General features: G+C 45.6%; 1 protein-coding gene across 6 annotated transcripts in view; it reads left to right on the top strand.

The window, feature by feature from the left end:
• Positions 1–13,700, top strand: part of SLC25A37 (solute carrier family 25 member 37) — a 35,889-nt gene extending 22,189 nt beyond the window's left edge. For 4 of the 6 annotated variants that reach the window (XM_077306352.1, XM_077306355.1, XM_077306354.1 and 1 more), the window contains 3 exons: positions 2,623–2,851; positions 7,784–7,840; positions 9,051–13,700. In XM_077306352.1, the coding sequence (XP_077162467.1) occupies positions 2,623–2,851; positions 7,784–7,840; positions 9,051–9,571 (807 nt within the window). In that variant the 3' untranslated portion in view covers positions 9,572–13,700. Of the gene's footprint in view, positions 1–2,622; positions 2,852–2,879; positions 3,076–4,952; positions 6,393–7,783; positions 7,841–9,050 lie in introns of those variants that run through there. The other 2 variants (XM_077306357.1, XM_077306358.1) reach the window with 2 other exon arrangements.
• The last annotated feature ends 1,784 nt before the right edge of the window (positions 13,701–15,484 follow it).

The following is a 15,484-nucleotide window of genomic DNA, read 5'->3' as shown; positions in this document are numbered from 1 at the left end:
TTGACAGTACAAACCAAAGATTTGACATAGTATAAGAAGAAAAGGAGTCCAGGGTGTAGTCTGCACAGGGCTTTTTATCCACTCCCAGATCAACTAAATTCCTGCAGTCTATACTGAATTAGATTTCCATTTTGGTTTTGGGCACTTTACATTTTCCCTCTGCAACATGCATGATTGATTTGTGGTGACCCTACCTTTCCCCCACGATATCCTGGAGAGTGGATATAAGCTTCGATATTTCAAAAACCACCATGAGTAAATGTGCAAAATTTTGCTTTTTCCGAATTAACACCGCTTGGCCAGGGCGTCATTTCAAAGACTTCCTGGTTCCCGGTTGCAAGGCTTCCCTTAAAGTGACTGCGCTCCAGAAGCCTTAACTTCTCTCAGCAGAGATTTGCCTCTTGTTATTTTCCTTTCCTATGCTGTCTCTAAGCCTCTCCCGTTCAAGAAAAGAAAGAGACTCTTTCTGCAATTGGCACTCTTCCCCATTCTGAGCTTCCCCAATCAAGTGCAGAACACTTTCTGTTTCATTGGAGGGGGGGGGGGATAGAGGAAGACCCGAGTTCAAATTGACCTGAATTCAGCAGGATCCACAACAGAAAAACAAATAATTGCAGAATCAGCCCAGTAGCACCTTAAAGACTAACAAAATTCATGGCAGGTAGGAGCTGGTAGCTTAGTGTAGTAGTTAAGAGCGGGGATCTCTACTCTGGAGACCTGGGCTTGATTCCCCACTGTCAGCCAGGTGAGTAACTTTAGGCAAGTCACAATCCTGTTAGAGCTGTTCTCACAGAGTAGTTCTGTCAGAGTTCTCTAAGGCCCACCTACTTTGCAGGGTATGAGGAGAGGAAGGGAAGGCAATTGTAAGCCGCTTTGAGACCGCTTCTGATACTGAAAAGTAGGGTATAAAACCAGCTCTTCTTTTGTGAGTCACTGCTCAGTTCACATACAACTAGAATGTGGGCCCATGCGTCCTTATATCTTGTTCCTCTTAGTACAGTCCTGCATATGCAGAACAGTCACCAATTTTCTCTCCAGCTTCCATTGAGTTGGAAGCATAAGGGCTGTGAAGTCTTAACTAGGCTTAGCCCTGTCCTGTTAACTTTCATGGACTCTGAGTCTGGAAACCAGTCTTTGGTGGATTTTGGTGCAGGAACACCACTGGAGTTTGGCTAACTTGTACCGCCCTCTGCTGGCATGCTCTTGAAGTGCAGGGGAACTTCACCCTCAGTAAAAAGGAGGAGCAATGAAAGACATAGGCAGACACACTGCTACCTAACAGCCAGGTTACAATCATCTAAATTCTTGAGAGCCAATGTATAAGGAGTTCAACTTTTCTGGGGTTGAGTTTCAGGTCCTTCAGACACAGGAGGACTTGTATGGCTTTGGGCAAATTCAGCTTAGAGTCTGTAAAATGAGCATAATGGTGGAAAGGCTTGGTATTTATGCAATCTCTTATCTTTTTTTTTCTTAATTGTGTATTCTGTATAAGCTTTATGCGTGTGCAATCTATCTCTTTGTATCCTGTCCTTCCTCCTTGGAGCTGGAGGCATCTGTTGTTCTCGCCTCAGTTTTGTCCTGGTTCAGTCGGTGGAGCTGCAAAGCATGCTGGTCCCAAGGTCATCGAGTGAGCTTTGTGGCTGAATGATGGTTTGAACCTGGATCCCCCGTGTACTAGTCTAGCCCTCTAACCCTTACTCCACATTTGCTCTGCATTTATTTATCTACTTAAATATCTACCTATTTATTGACTTACTTATTACTTACTTCCTTACTGTCCTCCCTTGCGTCTCAGGATGGTTTATAGTGAAAGTTCATGGTATGATACAGGAAACATCATCCTTGGGAACATATATGATATCTAACAGTAGAATTTACAAGAGTAGAATACACGTTTTCTTCCATTGTCCATTTTATTCCTTGATCCGAGCTAAATTTCTTAACTCACAGCTGTGTAAGAGAGAACTGCATTCGGATGAACGTAAGATTCAGTTTTCTCTTGACATCCCAGAACCTTGATATCATTGAACCGGTTGCAAAGTTTTTATATCTTGCCATGAGAGATTGTGAATGTATTTTGTCTTACTCTAAAGCAGGGGTAGTCAAACTGCGGCCCTCCAGATGTCCATGGACTACAATTCCCAGGAGCCCCGTGCCAGCGTTCGCTGGCAGGGGGCTCCTGGGAATTGTAGTCCATGGACATCTGGAGGGCCGCAGTTTGACTACCCCTGCTCTAAAGCATGATCTCTGCCTTTGTTTTCTCTGTAGAGCAATGGATCCTCTTGCACTTTCCCTCCTTATATTGTACTTTTATAAGAATGGGCTAGAGCAGGGGTAGTCAAACTGCGGCCCTCCAGATGTCCATGGACTACAATTCCCAGGAGCCCTTGCCAGCGAGTGCTGGCAGGGGGCTCCTGGGAATTGTAGTTCATGGACATCTGGAGGGCCGCAGTTTGACTACCCCTGGACTAGAGCGTGCCCTCTGCTTACGGATCTCTGAGATTCCGTCGCAAGGACTTGTGCTGTTCCTCCCACCCCACCAATGGCACTTGAATAGAAGGCAGGCAGGAGTGATGAACGGGCGCCCTCCTCCTTAACACTTCCTTCTCATCTTCGTTACAGACCAGGATGCAGAGCCTGAAGCCCAATCCCAAAGCCCAGTACAACGGCGTGTTTGAAGCCTTGAAGACGATGATCCACACGGAAGGCGTCTGGCGGCCATTGCGAGGGATCAACGTCACCATGCTGGGCGCGGGCCCGGCCCACGCACTGTACTTTGCCTGCTACGAAAAAATGAAAAGGACTTTAAGTGACATTATTCATGATGGAAAGAACAGCCACCTGGCCAACGGTATATTGACAGCACCTGGGGTGCAACCCCTGCCCTTTGCTCCCTGCGTACTTTTCTTACGGTCTGACATCTTCAGTCTGCATTTCTGGCTTCTAAGGAAAAAGACTCTGGGAAAAGACTATCCTTGGCACCCTAGGCTTCTCTTTCCCACAGGCGCCTGCGAGGTTTAGATGCTCGGGTCTGAAGAATGCAGAAGATACGTAGTGTTAAAGAGCCTCCGAAAAGTTAGATATTGCAAAGCCTTTGACCATAAGTACCTTTTGAGTTGGGGTTTATTGGGAAAGTAGATGCTTCAACGGGCACGGTCCAGTCAAACAAGCCTAGCACAATGAGAGCTCCAAGAAAACGGCTTTTCGGTCTAGCCTTTTGCTTTAGAAATTACTTCTTAATTTTGCCAAATTTGGCTGTCCTGGCATTAAGAATATCAAGCCAGTCTTTTAAGATGGAGACAAAAATGCATCTAACCCAGTAGTCTGTGTCCAGCATGAGGCAGTCAGATGCTTGTGAAACCTGACAAACCTTGCCTTGCTTATATCTATCACCTGACATTCAAAGGTATATTGCTTCTGCACATGGAGGTTCTGTTTGGGATCCATGCTGGCATTAACCTCTGCTGGTGAACTTCTATAGTTCATTCTCCAGTCTCCTCCTCTCAGTTCAGAGATTTTCTTCTTAACGGTTTGTAATCCGTAAATGTAATTGAATTAACATATGACTGAAATGCTTAAAAAAAAATAGGCTAAATGCAGGAATGCAATTTTTTCACTCCATAAAGCATTGTGCTGGCTTTTTGAATGGTTGTGCCTATATATGGTATTGTTTAATGTGCAGAAACATATGTAACCCATACATAGTGCACATGTCTTGGCTCCTTTTGCAAGGGGCACCCTATCCTCTGGATCTGTGGCAGCCAGGAGATGATGCCCAACCCGTGCTGGTTCCAGCTAAGGCAGAGATCGTATGCAGTTGATATTATCTGTATGCTGGAGGCTTCTTACCTACTGCCTCCGCACCACAGCCTGACGTGCCTAGAATTTGTCTTGGGCTGAAAGTTTCCCTGGGTCTGCTGCACTCCAACTGGGGCACCGGTTTGTGCATGAGGTGGTGCTGGCTACGCAACCGTTTGGCCTAACTGGTGAATGAACCAAGCAGTAACCTCAATGAGGTTGTGTCTGAGGCATCTTGACGGAGGCTTTTCTGTTACTAACACAGACGCAGCATCTTGTTCTTGCGCCTCAGCTACCAAGTATGCCTGAAAGCTCCCTAAAACGGGAAGCCTTGAGCAGAGTTCCTATTTGCAGTGACCCTAAATTCAGAACTGTAGGCCAAAGGGAGCTTCCTAAAGGCTAAACTAGATGAGAATGGCGTCCCTAAGTTTGCCCTCGGGATGAGCTGCAATTTTGTAGAGCTTCCATGAGGGAATTCCTTTTAAATGTGTTTGGGGGGGAGGGCTGATTCTGGTTGGGACCACTGTAGCATTGGGGGGGGGCATTATTGCCATCCCCCTGTGCCATTTTTCTGACCTGATGGCACTGGATGGGGATTTATTTGCAGATCGCACCCTTCTCCCCCTGCACTGTTCAGATCGGGGGGGAAACAGCATGGAAAGGAAAGAGCCCCTCTGTCTCCCACACTCTGGTGGTCCTGAACAGAATTGAGCAACAACATGGCAGCACATCTCCGGGCCAGACCTGATCTCATCTCCTTTGGCCCTAAACAGTATATAGAGAGTGGAGTGGGTGGAAGGAGTTAGAGTCTGACTGTTGCCTGAAATTGGTTTTCGAATTAAGGTTTCTCAAACCTGAATTTTTTAGTTGCACCTTGAGCGAGAGAAGGTGGGGGGGGATGCAAACGCTGTACCAGCTGCATTCCTGCCTATTTGAAGACAAACTCTCTGCCAAGCATTGCTCTGTGTAAGTGGATGTCTGAAGCAGCAGGCTCAGGTGAAGCTATTGCATGATGTCACACTGTGAAGATGGCATCAATCTAGATCAGGGGTAGTCAAACTGCGGCCCTCCAGATGTCCATGGACTACAATTCCCAGGAGCCCCCTGCCAGCATTCGCTGGCAGGGGGCTCCTGGGAATTGTAGTCCATGGACATCTGGAGGGCCGCAGTTTGACTACCCCTGATCTAGATGTTTGAGTATCTATCTAGCAGTTTGTTTTGCACTCTGTTCAGTGTGTGAGTGACATGCACGGTGTGTAATGTGATGCCAGTACTACAATATGTGTTCATATTACTGCCACACCTGACTTCAGATTTCTGAGTCCAGTTTATAAAAATCTGAAAGCTTATGTAGTTTTTAGCTTCACGACCCAGCAGTTAAAGCATGGCTGGGCAAAGATACATTTCAATGGGAGATCCTGGTGATTGTACTTGTGACTGTTTGCATGCTAAGTAGGTACTGCACAGTTGATCTGGAACCGTTCTGTAGGTGGTGGATGTGACTGACGGTTAAGTCCAGGTTCACACATGTAGGAAAGTGGTGGACTGGATTGGACCGTTTTAGGCTGCAGGTGGAGGAGCATATGTTGGCATGTTCCTTGATTAAAAGAAAAATTGCCTGCAAATAGAAAGCTAGCTTGGCAAGCAAAGACAAGGGAGAGAACCTTTGTCCCTGATGTGCTAGTTTTCTATCTGCATGGAGTCTTATTTTTTGTGAAACAAAGGAATATTTAAAGATGAAACCCATCACCTGTGGCCTTTGCTGCTACAGTCCAGTCTATCGCTTTGGTTTCCTTCATCTTTAACCGCTCCTGCGGAGCGGAATAAATAAAACAGTAAGCCCTAAGGGGGAGGAGAAAGGGTGGGCTCTGTCCCGGATAAAAACTCAGAGGAGCCGCAAAGCGGCTCCTGATTGGGCCCTCCCCATTGGCTGCTTGGCCCAGCCTTGCCTTGTCCCCCCCATTGCCCCGCCGCTGCTTCCCAGCCACCACAGACACGCGCACACACATATGCACACACACACACAACTCCCTGGCTGCCCCCCCCATCACCCTGCTATGGCTTCCCCGCCCCCCCACACACACAGCCACCCTCCCACTCACCGTGCTCTCCCACCCTTTCCCCCACCCCACGCATCCACGCACACACTCCTCTCTACCCCCCTCTTTCCTCCCCCTCTTTCCTCCCCCTCCCGATTGGGCCCCCCGCGATTTCCCCCCCACCCTTCACACCCCCCTGTCCCCTCCCATTTCACCTACCTCTCTGCCTGCCTTCCGTTCTTCCTTCTTACTTCCTGTCTTCCTCTCTCTCTCCATCTCCTTCCTGTGTCTCTGTCGCTCCCTCTCACTTGCTTCCTGTCTCTCTCCTTTACTTCCTTTCTTTCTCCCTTCTACCCATCCCTTCAACCACCCCTTGCCCTTTTTTCTCCCTCCCCTTCCTTCTTTCCTCTTCTTCCTTCCTTTCCCACAGTCTGCCTCCCCCTCCGCTAGGGCCCGCTGTATTTCTTCTACAGCGGGTTTATTTTCTAGTGTATGAATAAAGTCTTAAGAAATTCTCACCTTTCACGATCTGATGGTGCACGTGCACCGCCCAAGGTGAGTACATCCCATTTAAACAATCTGTATTTCCTGATTTTGCTAGCGAACTCATCATTTCATTGGAGCTGTTCCCAAAGGTTTTGATGCATGTAGGTACTTGTCACATCTTAGTAGAGACCCAGTATGATGTAGTCGAGTGTTGCATGAGGGCTGGGAAGACATGGATTTGAATTTTCACCTAGCCCTGAGGCTTGCTTGGGAGACTTTGGGCCAGCCTGTCTCCCAACATCACTTCCGCCCCAACATTACTGTGAGTAGACTGTGGGGGAGAGGAAATCTTGAGCTCCTTGGAGAGAGGGTGGGATTACAGTGGATAGATTCCCCCCTCCCCAGTTATTAGTTGGATTAGTTTAGTTTCCATGGGACAGGATGTGGCTGACCTTGCAGAATTCTTCCTAATTAAACATTTAATAATGCATCTCTTTGGAGGATGGCTACACATTAATTGAAGGCCACAACAGAGAAGATCCTGTCTCTTTTTAGAGCTAATTTAGCATGAGGAATTGTTATGAGCAGTGGCCCGGTATCCTTTTCACCTGGGCCTGATATTAACATTATTGGGTTTCCTGTGGATTCATTTCAACCCCTAAGAATGGCAGTTCTATGTGGCATTCCTTCTTTTAGCATGGAACAGAATCATTCTCCCTCTTTTTCCAATTGGTGCACCAACTTGGGATTGATAGCATTTCTATGGATAAAGAAGTAAAGAAGGCCGTATCTATTAAATGCAAGGTTTAGCAGTGGCATGTTTTCCATTATTGTGGAACACCACCAGAGGGTGGTGTTGGACGAGAAAGGTATCTGGTGGTGGTTTGGCCTCTAAACAGAGTAGTAGCATCACAAGTCAGTATTTATTGGAGGACACTGATTTGTGTTACAGATCTCCACTAGGCGTGAAATGACTGACTTGACCGTGAGTCACATGTTTGTTACTCCTAAAGATATAACTTATGAATGAGATGCTCATTAAAGAGCCAGGAATGTCTGCAGCTACCTGTTTTTGACCACAGGTGGAAAACCCAGGTTTGCTTTCTCATAATGGGTGGGATTATGCACTTGCAGGTGTGTTGAAACATATAAAGCAGCTTTATCCTGAGTAGATAACTGGTCTTTATTTGTCCAGTTTTGTTTGTCCTAACAGCAGCTCTTGAGGGAGTTCCCCAGCTCTATGGAGCAGTAACAGGAGACTGAACCAGGGACCGCATGGTGAAAAGTTTCGTATTTGGAACCTGAGAGTTTTCATAAAGAATGGTGATCTTTCCTTCTTACTGTGCAATGGGCTCAACAAACAGGGAAATTTTATACATTTAGAATTTTGCGCTCAGAAGTCAGGCTAAGGTTTGGTTGGTCAAGGAGTTCATTGTGAAAGGGGACTGTCTGTCTTTCAGGAATAGCGGGGAGCATGGCCACCCTCCTACATGACGCTGTTATGAATCCAGCCGAAGGTAACACTGTTGGGTATGGATAGTCCGGTGGGGTTGAATGGAGGCAAGGGCAGTAGAACTATCTGGAACTGTAGCATTTCGAGTGCTTAAATATTTTTCCTCTCAATGAGAACAGCCTTTCTCAACTTTTTTACCAATGAGAAAAACCCCGAAACATTCTGCAGGCTTTGAGAAACCCCAGAAGGGATGCAGTTGTGCAGAACATAATTGGGAAGCATGACTGTGTACACACCTACCTGGGGCCCCTCCCCTTCTTGCACCCTCCAGGCCCATCAATGGCCATTTGGGGGTGGGTGGGTTGACATGACCATATATGGTCCTGCCACCTGATAGTTTAACAATTTAAACAAAAAACATAAAAATTAACTCCCACCCATTCAAGAAACCCAGGGTGATCAAGAAACTCCAAGATTTTAGAGTCTAAGGGAAGCGAGGCAGTCCAGAAGAGTGCATGGGTAGCGTTCTCCCACCAGAGTGAACCCCAAAGAGTTCCATGTGAGCCACTGCTCAGCTGTTTTTTGTGGCTTTGTCGCTTTTTACTCCCTTGGTGTTATTTGGTTGGGTCTATTGGACCTGGAAAAAAAAGGGATTTCTAGAAAAGTCCTGCATCCGAATAGTCTATTGGTATATTGGGATCTAGGTTTTTGGGGGCAATCCCAACACTTTTTCAGGTCCAATACACCCTAACTGAAAAACACCAAGGAGTGGGGGAGGAAATTGCATCTCCCCCCCCTCCAAGTCCCAACATTTGCCTCTCACTGCCGGCGCAAAGATATTGTAAGGCATGAACACAGCTTGTTAGCTGTGCTTGCAGACTCCCTTCCTCATGTGGGGCACGATTGACAGCGTTCTGCTTTCCGAAGCGTGAACCAAGCTCCAGTTTGTCATGACGTCTGAAAACGCACGTTCAGGCAAACGGGAGTTTGTTTCCTCCATAGCACACCATGATGTCGTGGGATTTTGGCTTGAGGCTCCCCGAACCAAGATGCTGCTGATCACACCCCGGAGGTGGGATGGAGGGGAGGGTGTGAGCTCTACAAGTGAGCTGTGTTCCTGGCCTACATTGAATCGACAGGGTTATTCTTATGCCTGAATGCAGCATGTGGCTTGACACTAACTTGGCTTCTCTCATGTTTCTTACTTTTCCTGCCGTCCTGGCTCGGGACCTGGCTGACTCCTCCTTTTGTGGCCCCCCTGCCACTTGGACCAGTGGTGAAGCAGCGGATGCAGATGTACCTCTCTCCGTACAAGACCGTCTTGCAGTGTGTCAGGACAGTGAGAAGGACTGAGGGGTTGGGGGCCTTCTACCGGAGCTACACCACCCAGCTCACCATGAACATTCCGTTCCAAGCCATCCACTTCATCACCTACGAGTTAACGCAGGAGCAAATCAACCCTCAGCGACAGTACAACCCTCTAACGCACATAGTCTCGGGGGCTGTTGCCGGGGCCGTTGCGGCTGCAGCCACAACTCCCCTGGATGTCTGCAAGACTCTCCTCAACACTCAGGAAAACATGGCCTTAAGTTCTGTGAACATCAGTGGACACCTCTCCGGAATGCTCAAAGCGCTGAGGACAGTTTACCAACTGGGGGGTGCCTCTGGGTATTTCAAGGGGGTTCACGCGCGAGTTATATACCAGATGCCTTCAACTGCCATTGCCTGGTCTGTGTATGAATTCTTCAAGTACTTCCTTACAAAACGTGAGGCAGACAAAAAAACGCCATTTTGATAAAGCTGACGCTGTAGCCCGGCCCTCAGAACCGCCAAAACCAACGCCTTGTATGCAGACCCTTCCGGCACCGTTTGTCGATTAGGAAGGCTTCTGGTAGATTCATCGCCGTGGTTTTGTTTTAGATTTTGGAGAAGTTCGTTTTCTCTTTCTCTCTCCCCCACGGCCTTCTTGGCTAAACCAAATTGCGTAAGGACTAACAACAATATGAGTATTTATCATTTTATTTCAGTTTGATAAACTGTGATACAGAGTTGTAAAAGAGTATATTGTTTCTTCACTGGAATGCTTTTGGCTGTCCAGAGAAAGATTTCTGGGGGATTGCTTTAAAACACACACACGCACACACACACACACACACACACACACACACACACACACACACAAGGAGAAAGCCTTTCATTGAACAAAGTTTTATATAGAGGAATTGTGTAATATAAATAGATGGATAATATTTATCCTTTATTTTTCTACGTAGCTAGTTGGGTGGCTTGAAAAGTGTGGCAGCTGATGACAGAGGGGGTTTTTAAAGTGCTTAATTGTTTTTCAGTAATCCATAGCGCTGCTCCCTGGTTTTCCTGAAGCAGAAGGTGTTTTAGCTCAATATTGTAGTGGTAATGAAGCCCTTCATCCCACAAAGTGCTTAGATTCATGCTCTGAACACCCAGCTTTAAAAGATCCCGATGCTACCAAGACTCCGGAGTCTTGAGAATTGGCCTGAGATGGGAATCTTATCCTGCCAGTTGTGTCAAAAATCAGTGGCTTCTTCTGGAAATCTCTTCCAGGAAATCAGAGCTGAGAGCTACTTCTAAGCATATTTTTAGGAAAACACTTAGGTACATTAAAAAAAACACACACAAAAAAACCCTATTTCTTAGCAGGTTTTGTGGTTTTTAATTTATTCCTTCTCACTAAGCCCCCAACCCTACTTTGCACATAACCTAACTGGCAATGCAGAGGACAGTCTGTTGCGCTAGTGTGTGCATAAGTTAACACTGAGTGCCAAGTGTTTTGCAGGAGTGGGGCATCAGTTTACATTTCTGACGGAAGCTCATGGCTTAGAGGGGCTCCCCCCCCCCCCGGTAAAAGACTGACCAGGGAAGGCAGCCGTTAGCTGCAATGCAGTGCAGTGCAGCAGTAGGCCTTGGAAAATCAAAGCCTTAGGACAGGGGAAAAGAAAATCAAACTCTATTCCAGGCCAGAAGTCAGCATTATTTGCTGCCAGCCATCTGAACCGTACAAATGAAGGTGTGCAGAATGGGTTTTAGCTCTTGTGTGATAGCTTTGTGTTTTGCTGCTGTGAGACCTTATGCTTTTATGTGGTGTCCAGGGGAAGGGTTTATCAAATCCACATGCACAGTTTTTTTAAGAAAATGTGTGTGTTTTTCTTTAAGCGGGGATTCGGGCTGGATGTTTCTGTGCCCCTCCTTCTGCTTGTTACTGCCCATTCTTCTGGTAAACGAGACTGAAAAAATACATATAAGATTAGGGATTAAGCCAAACAAACGTATGTGAGAGAAATTGTAGTGTGCTGGTTTTCAAAATGTGTTTACTTCAGGTTGCATCTGATCCAGGACTACTGCCATGAAGCCCCCCTCCCCAAATAGGTAGGTTCACTTTCCCCCTGTTGGGACATCATGGCACCAAACATAGTCTAATTCCTGCTTCTGCATACTTGATTGCTGTTTCTGAATGAACATTGATGGTGTAACAACAGGGTGTGAGTGACCCAGCACTTATGGGAGGGGGCGTCTTTACAGTCCTATGCCAGGGAGAACACTGTTTGAGTAGAACACTACTCATGATCCAAAAGCCCTAAACTGGCAATGGGAAATGTCTGGAGGTACCCTGATGCCAACAAGGCTTTAAAACGAATTGGACTCATGCTTCAGCTGATGGAGTTCTAATCTGAAGTGTGTCTCGTATGCTGTTGTCCAACAGGTAGGGGCTGTTATACCTGCAACCTGTTAGCCATTGCTAAATTGTTCATAAAGTACACCAGGTATTCTCCCCCCGCAATGCTTATATCTTTATTTTATTTTCAGATTGTATACAATTGATAAAATTGTTTTCCTCTGTGTGTGTGCCCGTCTGAGTGTGTATGTATGCACATGCTTGTAAAGAGTCACCTCCTTACCAGACTCTTAGAACAGCAACAACAAAATAGAGGATGCAGATTTACATTGGCAAGATAGCACTTGAATTGTTAAACAATTGTATCATCTCTTTTGTTCTGGTTTTCTCAGCAGATAGATGTGGAACAGAAAGGTTATTGTTGCCAACCTTGCACTCAAAACAAGTCAGTGCTTTTTAGAAATGTAAGTGAATGACTTCCATGCAGCTGAAGGATTTTATTCAGGCGAGGAACTGTTTGAGTCTAGCTGTTGAGGTTCCTGTGCGATGTGTTTAGTTTGTGAAGTGGTGCCTACAGTATTGAGCACCAGGTGGTAAATGCAGGATCCAGGCTCATAAGGAAAACAAGCCAGCATCTGTGGATGCCTTTAGCCTTGAATGACTGGATTGGCAAGGCAGCAAATCCTGCTGTATGAGGTTATCAACAAGGCTTTCCAAACATCCTGTCTTCGAGATTTTATTTGGTTGGGCAAATCAAACGACCACAACACTAGTATTTAAACCTGAATGTCTATGTCTTGGGGGGGTCTTTATTCAGTTGAAACTAGACATTAAATGCCCAGTCTGTTTAGAGCCAGCATCTGTAATACTAATTGTGGTATAGTAGCTTTTCAAAGGTTCTAGGCAGAAGCAAAATATGTTCTTGTGAGCTGGACAAGAATTTGTGCACTTTCAAAATATACCTTGCTTTTGAGGACTGAACTTGAATCAGTTTTTATAAACTAGCCATCAAGAAACAGCAAAGTCCTTGAACATTTAAAAGGGAAAAAAAAACCTTGCACATTAGGGAGCATCAGCCTAACATTCTAGTCTTCCAGGCATAGGGGTATGTTTTTTGAAAGCCCTAGAGCTTGAACATACCCAGCAGACTTTCCCCCTGTGTTTGAATAGCTGGTCTTCGGGCTGCATCTCAACCTGGTTTTCAAAGCCTTATCAGTTTCTATAGCAATTTGCCAAGTGGCAGTGGAGAGGTGCAACTTTTGTATTTTAGTAACACCCCACTGGCTGTTTTACATGTGCCTGGGTCAGATTGAGAATGGATCTGCTGCTGTGGTCCAGTAATGAGTGCACACTGGTGGAACTTGGTCCTGAACAAAGCAAACTGAAGCTCCCAGGGGCTTTTTTTCAGGTCATGCAAACAGAACAGGAGGGGAGGTCTAAACCTCCTCCCCACATTCCTAACCTAACTCTCAAGCCCCAGATTCTAGGAACTTTCACTTCAACACAGAACTCCCAGGTCATATCTGGCTTTACAGGACTCAGGGCAGACCCATAAACAGTGTAATTTGTAGTTAAGGTCTGAATTCTCATTCAGTTTCCATTCGGGAAGTGCAGTTTCAGGTGAAGAAAATGGTGGTGGGGAGGTTTAAAGTCCTCCCTTCATACCGTAGTAACAATCCAAATCAGGGCTCTGAATTTATGTAGTATAACAGGTCCTTCATCTGCCAAACACATGTTCCCATTTGGAAGTGCTACTTGCTTTTTAGGATGCTTCATTGACTAGAATGACCTTAATATTTCATAAATGAACCAAGAATTCTACTAGCCCAATTCTAGCAATCCAGATTTCTGGAGTATTGCATTTTAATTCTGAACATGTGGCTCGTCTGTTTCTAGTGAATACACATTATCATTTTAATGGCTGGATCTTCATTGTGAAGCTTATTCTAAAGCCATGTCTTGTTGCATCTTACCTTGGCTGAAAATTCTCCATCAAGACATGAAAAAATACCATTTGAAATGTATTAACAAGGGGTTTAAAAACAAAACACACAGCAGCACACTCATTGCTGCTTTGCCTGCTGAAAGCGCACATAATTTTTTGGATGAGGATTTTATTTTAAGTTTGCTGTTTTTAAAATTGCCTTTTTATGACTTTACCAATGTCAGCTTCTCAAAAGAATGTTTGGTAGTGTTGAAAGGTGAGTTTCTGAAGTGCTGCTACAGATATAACACTGGAGTTCCTGAAATAAATGATTTGACCTGTTTGTCAGAATCATGCTAGTCTCTGTGTTTTTTTTAATCACTTGTCACAGAAATGAATTTGTGTGGTGGCAGGTAACAGTAGCTTAGGAGCTATGCTGTAATTCTGCAGAGTTTCACATGGCTTGCATGCATAGGTCTATTTGTTATTTCATGGACCCATTATGCACGGGGGGAATAACGCACATCCGGGGTGGAATGGTGGCGATTAAAATCACCGATACTGCACAGAGCCAGCTGCAACCGGCTGCAGCTTTGGTGCATGCCGCCGAAAAAGCTGCGTCAGTGAAACGTGGAAGAAAGTACAGTTTCCGGGTGACCGGGGCGCAACCAGAAGCGGCGCCGGGATCGCTGCGTGCATAATCGGTTACTCTGGGTTTTGCCGCCATCGCGCCCCCTCCCGTGCATAATCGGTGTGCTTAGCGTCTTCCCCCTCTGCGTTTTCCATGTGACCCAAAATCGCTGTTTCGGCGGCCATGCATAATGGGCCATAGGGGTAATCTGCCTTGAATCTGAGAAAGGCAGGTTGTAAAAAAAGGCCCCATAAGATGGCCTCCATGGTGAGAGTGCCTCTCTGGGGAAGATGCATCAGAATCAGAAGACCTTTATTGGCATATAATAAATGTCCTCTTTTCAGTGAAAGGGAATGCAAACAGGTGGTGGTGATCTTCCTTAAAGCACTGAAGTTCTAGATTGCTCACCCACCCCATTCAGGGAAATATACCTCAGACATTTAGAATAACCATAGAAAGAGTTGGAAGGGATCTCGTGGGTCCAACCCCCCCGCACAATGCAGGACACTCACAACCCTATTGCTCATCCAATGTAACCTGTCCCTTGAATCCTCACAGAATCAGCCTCTCTGTCAGATGACTATCCAGTCTCTGTTTAAAAATTTCTAAAGATGGATCATTATTTCAGGACCATTATTTTTATTGCTTCAGTTATTGAAACAAATATCACCATATAAAAATTGGTCACCCATAGAGAGAATATGAGTTTTGGGGGGACTCAGTATGCTGGGGAATTGCACCCTTTACCACACAAATCTGTCTATAGGATATTTTGAGAGCTGGGCTGAATATAGTTGCTCAGTGCTAGACGGAATACATATTACATGTCTCAGGTCCAGCTTGTAGTCTGGCACAGAGGACGTCGTTGATTAATAATGTGTGCTCTTGCATTTTGCCAAAAGGAGCAGGGTATATGCCTTGTTTTGGGGTACACTCAGTATCTGAAGCCTAAAGATTTTTTCCTTAACTAGTCTGAGTTTACAATTTCTACTTAAAACAGCTGCATACATTTTCTGTCCTCAATGCATCAGACGTTCCCTCCCCACCTCCAAGTCTGCAACTAACTACCCCAGGAGTCTGATTTGTTCTGGAATAGTACATGCAGGGGAGTCACATTTTTAATATTTGTGTGGGAATGCCAGCCTCCAGGTAGGAGCTGGGCCCCACCCCCCAGATTTACATCTCCAGACTACAGAGATCTTATCTGGGAATAAACACGCTTTGGAAGATGTTCTCTATGACATTACTCCACTGAGGTCCCTGTTTGTCCCTAAATCAAGAGTTTCCTAACCTGAACTTGTCAACTCCATACTCCTCACATAAAACAACCTGGATTTATTTTTATTTTGGGGGGGGAAAAAATCACATTGTGGAGAAATTTTAGAGTAGTCCTTTGCAAACTGCAAATTTGATTATTTCAAAAAAAGTAGGGAGACTTTGAAAAAAATAATCTTTCCCCTGCAGTGTGTATTCTATTACCTCAGCCACATTACTGGTCCCCATT

Source organism: Paroedura picta, chromosome 12 (genome assembly GCF_049243985.1).
Source record: "Paroedura picta isolate Pp20150507F chromosome 12, Ppicta_v3.0, whole genome shotgun sequence".
Classification (NCBI taxonomy): Eukaryota; Metazoa; Chordata; class Lepidosauria; order Squamata; family Gekkonidae; genus Paroedura; species Paroedura picta.
This window is presented reverse-complemented; position numbering and strand designations above follow the sequence as displayed.